Here is a 6,223-nt window from a genome sequence, read left to right as displayed (position 1 = left end):
GGGGATGCTGCAGAGATGGGAGTAAGGAAAATGGCGAGTGGGTGTAATGAAGGGGAGGGATGGAGCCGGAGGAAAGGGTGTCCAGGAAAAAGGGATGAGTGGGAAGAAAAGGGAGTTGTGAGATTACACGGGTGAGAAAGTGGTGGAAGTGGGGGAAATCTCACGGGTGCGCCGATGGGTGGATGCAGGATGAGTAAATGGGTTAGGGTAGTAGAAAAGGGGGATGGGGTGTAGAGAGGACTCTGGGGGATGGGGTAGGGAATGGATGGGGTGGTAAGGGAAAACCAGGGATGTGTGTTGTGTGTGCGTATTTGGGTGGATGGGGGGGTCCATTTCGCTGATGTGCTCTCTTATTGGCTTGTTCAAAAGCTTGGGGAGGGGCAGTCACAAAGCATACTCTCCCCAGCTGTATAGGAAGTATGAGAAACAAAGCGTTTGGGGGGGGGGGGGGTGTATGTTTTAATGTTGATTTTCTGGTCTAATTAAATTCCAAAATGAACGGTGCTTATCTAGTCGGTATAGAGACAAAGACACTGGCTTTTGTTTGAAAGAATTCTGCTCACGCATGAGTTCTTGATCTATTATTTTAATTTATTTGAGACAGAAAGGCACAATTGGTAATGTGCAGGGGGAAAAAAAACCATCAGATTTTTCAATACTGTATAAGCTGCAACATTAACTACAATGTATAAAAACTGCCTTTACAAAGATCATAGATCTTATCAGCATAATATAATTAAGAGTAAGCACAAATTTAAACTGCACTGCATTTAAAAAAAATCCACACAGAATAGAAGCAGGGTTGGTGCTACACTGGGGGTTTGGGGGGGCTTTACAGCCATCAGAAATTTGTGTTGCCCCATTTAAGCCCCTCCAGAATTTTATTGAATATGTTTATGAAATATTTCTTTAGCCCACCATGTACTGGTCAAGGCCTCCGTTCGTCTCGAGAGACAATAATAATCATCATCATAATAATCATAATAATAATCCTGGAGCCATCCCTGAGCAGAAGGCAGAATGTGTTTGTGCAGGCCAGTTGAACTCTGCCTGCTAAACCAGTCTGCTGACTCAGAATGAGTGACAGACATGGAAAATAGTGAATACGATTCATGTGTGTTCACAGCTAAAGAGAGAGCAAATTGAGAAAAATTAAGACAAAAGAGTAGAATGACAAACGCATCCCAAAATAATCATAATTAAATAATCCAAACAGATTTACAGTACATGCAGGCAAAAACAAGAGAATGGTCAACATAGTAATAAGGGGAGAAACTCCAGCTTTCTATGGCTTGGTAAAGTAAAGCAGAGACACATTGCCAGACAGGGAACCCGGGGTTCATTATAAAACCTGGTAAAAAAAGAAATAATAATAATATAAAAGGGCAAAGAGCTATGCCAAGAATGCACTGGCATGAAGCAACATATTTCGTTTGTTCCTTCTGCATTGCCTGCCTCTGTTGACGTAGGTTAGAGCCATTCTGCAAACTGCATTAGGAATTTAATCCAGTGTAATCAATCACACAGCTTGAGCCTGGTCATTTGAGTTCTAAAATCATTGTTACAATTCACAGTTCACGTTATAACGTCACAAAATGATGTACAGTAGATAGACATTAGAACATAAATGTACTGTGTATGGGATACATTTCAAGCCCTTGCCACTGAATTCTGGCTTGTGTATAAAGGGAAATAACTGCATTCTCACTTTAGTTAACAAATATTTGCGTCCAAATATTGTGATTATTTGTGTCAAGCAAGTTAAGTATTCCTTTTACGTGACGTGAATGCTGCTACAAACAATACTGAAACTGCTTTGCCTTATCATGTTTTGGCAAACAAATGACCCTATAATGCAATCTAATTGACCCAGCCACTCACTTGTGCAAGTAAAGGATCAGTTCCACGATAATATCACTACATATAAGAATCTAGGGATTTGGCAGATTAAAACGGAAAAACAAGGATTTATTTCCCAACTTTTCCGTCCACTGAAGGAGAGATTATAGTCTTTAGATTGTCACAGAGGGGGGTATAGTGAAAAACACCACATTTTGTTGTGAGCGCTACTTGCATCATAACATAAACGAGTATGCTTTTCTAATTCTCAGTTTTTCCACATTTCATTTTTGCTAAAACGATATACGGTGCTGTAAACTAATCCTAGCGTTATTTACATTGTTTTGAATAGGTAATTAGTATTCTAAGTACTTGTTTTCCATGTGTTTTAAGATGCAAAGCCATGTCAGAACAGTGTAGGGATTCCAATTCCTACACCTGCTAATGAGTGGATGCGAGCGGCTGAATAGAGAAAGACGAGGCTCTCCAGGGCTTTAGTTTGTGTGAATGTATCTCGACACATTAAAAGTACATTTATGTGTGGGCAGAAGAACCCCCCCCCCTTATTCTCAAAGCACTGGAGGGTTCGGCCTTGGCAAGTTTCAAGTCACCAGAGGAGATGAAGAGAAGCGCCAGTTCCTCCTTTTCTCTGCAAGGCCTGCCTGGTGGTTAACGGCATTCATTCAATGTTATTGCAAATCCGACTCACAGATCTATTCCCACATTTCTCCATCCAGTGTGTTGGTGTATCTCATGTGACTTGGCAGAAGTGAACCTTGCATTTGCAGTGTGCCAGAGCAGGAATGTGTTTGTCAAGAATTTTGGCAGGTTTTTTTTCAAATGCAGCCAAAATATCCACTGGGAAATGTGGTTTTAACGCCCCCTCTCATACCTCCTCTTGTTTCCTTTCATTTGCTCCTTTCACAATTACAGTTCATTGCTTGGTTGTCTCTGCGCCTTGCGCTCCCTTTCGTTGTAATTTCTTACTCTTTACTTACTTTATTTTTTATTCAATTGTATTACAGGCATCTTCATTGATTCATGCCTTTTGGTGACATCAGAAAAGTCCCCTGTTTTGTTTTCACTGCATATTCACCCTCTGCCCCTGTATTAAAATCCTGACAATTTCATTTCTATCAAAACACATTGGACGATATAACAGTGCCAGACACATGAATGCTAATGGAGAAACATGACACTATAGGCATCCTGTGGGGTCAGATGAGATACAGAAGCTACTTGGTATTCCAATCCAACATCTCCAAATCATGACACACAGGAGAGGGCTGTTGGAAAATATGCAAATGATGATATACCTCATATTTCATGACCTTCTGAAATTCATCAGCGATTGAAATGATGAACAGATTATGATGTGTCAGACAAGAGAAAACACATTTGAAATGAAAAACATACCAAGCATTCTTGTCCATATGAATCAATATCTGCAGTCTACATTAGTCAAACATAAGCAAGAAACACATGGACCCACATAAAAGTAGTTTTCCAACGATGAGGCATACTCAATAAATTCAATTGGAGTCCATCCTTTTCTCACTCATCCCCCTTCCTCACAAATGTCCCTCCTGAGGTCCACTTCCAACAACTATCGTGCGGGAATAACCGCCTCCACACTGACTCAAGAGTCTGCTGCTCTCCACGTGACTTTTTTCCTCCCTCCCAACTTGGTCTCACGCTGCCTCTCCTCCTGCTTTTTGGCTATGACCTCTTGTGATGTCACTGGAAATGGTCTGTGCATGAGTGTGGCTGTGGGTGCATGCGCGTGAGTGTCGAGTGAGAACAAGAGAGACAGAGGCAAAGAAAGGCCCAAGTGTCTGATTTCCCTTCTGGATTCAATGGCTTGCCTACTTTTTAGTTTGAAGAAAATGTGAGCTGGAGAGAAGATGGCTGTGTTTGGAGTCTTTTTAATGTAACAAATTACATTCCTCACATTTCTCTTTTTTAAGGGAAAATTAATCTACAGTATATACAGTATGTTGAATATGATGGACTTAAAATAGTAATCAACTAAATGAGATTCAAGTGTCGACTTACTGATTTCATTCAACAATGTTCTTTTTTTCTTCTTTTTTCATCAATTTCAGAGTTCTCTTTTTCTGTGTCATTTCACGAACCACATCCTGGCTGTGACCTCAAAGACTGGCAACGGTTATTTTTTTTTTTCTCTCAAGTGAATACGCACAGATCGCTCTTTAGCAGACATATTCTTTCATTCTCAGTACCCCAGTCACATAGTAGGCTAGACAATCAATGATTACACACAGTCATGGTAAGTTACTGTCCAATCTGTGGGAAGCCTGTCTATTTTGGTGAGTAAATGACCTCTTACCTTTCTATGCCAGACGGTTGTCATTCTGACATTTTCTCTCTCACCTGCTCTTTAGTCTTGTGGTTCAACAGAAGCAAATCATTTTGAATATGTTCATTTTTGATACTGTCTATTTTACCATATCAGATAAGCATAAAAATATCATTCTTTTAATGGATTTTTTTTTTTTTTACAAGGAAAGGTTACATTTTAAAGTAGTACAGTGTTGAAACAAATGGGGATACATTCTATTTTGCTGCCACTCACTGATCTTGTTGGCCCAACCCATGAAGAAGAAAGCCATTTTATTTATTTTCAAATAATAAGTATATCGTATATCTTAAAAGATGCCTAGGGTGTACATTTTATATGTCCTGAAAAGGTCTGGAGAGTCTTAGTTTTGACATACACAGCTTCATGTCCGCTACCATCTTTAGATAGAAAAAATATATTGCATTTTCTTCTTTTATAAGCATGCAGTCTTTCGTTTCCATAACGGCAACAGGATGTGGGCGTAGTCAAACAGGTTTGCATAAGAGTCACACTTTTCTCTTTATTTTCTGTTTCTTATTTCTCTGACTACACATTAGTAAGAAACAACATCTAAAAGAAATCTTGACGACATTTATTACAGTGAACAACACATAGTCCTCTTTCTTCGCATAACCATCACTCATGTTGGTGCAGGTGAGAAGAAGAGGTCTTTGGGAAAAGATTACCACCCACTGTGCCTGAAATGTCAAAAGTGTAAAAGACAGCTCACCGCTGGACAACATGCTGAGGTAACTAAATTGGGAATCTGGGACAAAAAAAAAAAGCAAAACGATTGATAAAGAATGTAAAAAAATATTCTTGATGATTGTGTTTCAGTATGATGAGAAGCCATATTGCTCATACTGCTACATGAAGATGTTTGGTCCAAGAGGTAGTTTAACACACACTCAAATCTAAACATCCGATTGTTGTACTGAAATATATATTTCCTCCATATGATTTTCTCTCAACAGGTAACAGGTGAAGACCAGAAACTGTCTGAAACCAACTGGACTGACCAAACTGATATATTATCATTGACTGACGAGGAGAAGAGAAAAAATAAGAATTATGGAAAACACAGTATTGGTGTATTTCATTTAAAAGAAAAAAAAAGTGTTAATCATGTATACACTACATGTATTTTTACATTTCCCAACAGGATAAAAAACAAACTCAGAAAACTGTTCTTATTTACAAAGCAATCACAAGTGCGCCATTGGAAATTAGATGAACTGTGGGTTAATGGAATATGTAGCCTCCTCACGGGCAGCCATACTGTAGGGATGGAAAAGTGGGAGGAAAGAATAGGCATGAGTGGAAACTGCTGGCAGATCATACAAGAAGAGTCTGAAGTAGGCTATACGTAATGTATGGGTTGTCACCTGATGGGAATAAAAACTTCAGATATTTAAAAAATATGAATCGTGCTAAAAATTCCTAGCAATTTTTCAAAAGTGAAGACAATTTATAATTTTAGAACTGACACAAAATCCTTGCACAATTTGTCTTCGCGGGCCACATAAAAGGGTGTGGTGGGTCGTATCTGGCCCCCGTGGCCTTGGGTTTGACACCTATGTGTTAGACGGTTAATACTCACCAAGTGTGCCCTAATGAACAAATACAAAAACCAACATAGAGCATGGAGACAAAGCAAATTGGACTTGTTTGAATGATGCTTTGTGTCTAGAATGCCTTTGAATGTGACTGTCTCTCTCATCCACCAAGATTAACCCCCCTTTTGCTGAATCCCAAGCACTCCTTGCTCTTCTCCCTCCCCTTCCTGTGTCTCCTTCACCCCCTAACCTCCTACCTTGATAAATCACATGGCTGCTGTGAAACCAGCTGGTTGACTGCTCATTTGCATGTTTCAAATGCACTGCCATATTAGAGAGAGGGGTGGTGATGAAGGGGCAGAGGGCTGTATGTGGAGGAGCCAGGGGTTAGCATAGAGCTGTGGCAAGTGTAAGATCAGAATTGAAGCTTCATCACAGTTTGATTTCAAAGCCAGGAAGAGAACCT

General features: G+C 39.8%; 1 protein-coding gene across 1 annotated transcript; it reads left to right on the top strand.

Moving 5' to 3' along the window:
* Positions 1-2,456: 2,456 nt before the first annotated feature.
* On the top strand, positions 2,457-5,307 carry zgc:195282 (uncharacterized protein LOC100192223 homolog). Its single transcript, XM_037255683.1, has 4 exons — positions 2,457-4,169; positions 4,856-4,950; positions 5,039-5,093; positions 5,176-5,307. Exons 1-4 carry the CDS (start codon positions 4,127-4,129, stop codon positions 5,184-5,186), a joined length of 204 nt encoding a protein of 67 aa, XP_037111578.1. The 5' UTR covers positions 2,457-4,126; the 3' UTR covers positions 5,187-5,307.
* The last annotated feature ends 916 nt before the right edge of the window (positions 5,308-6,223 follow it).

The sequence above is a fragment of the Syngnathus acus genome, chromosome 1 (assembly GCF_901709675.1).
Source record: "Syngnathus acus chromosome 1, fSynAcu1.2, whole genome shotgun sequence".
Lineage (NCBI taxonomy): Eukaryota > Metazoa > Chordata > Actinopteri > Syngnathiformes > Syngnathidae > Syngnathus > Syngnathus acus.
The sequence above is the reverse complement of the archived record's forward strand: the minus strand, read 5'-3'. Positions and strand labels throughout refer to the sequence as shown.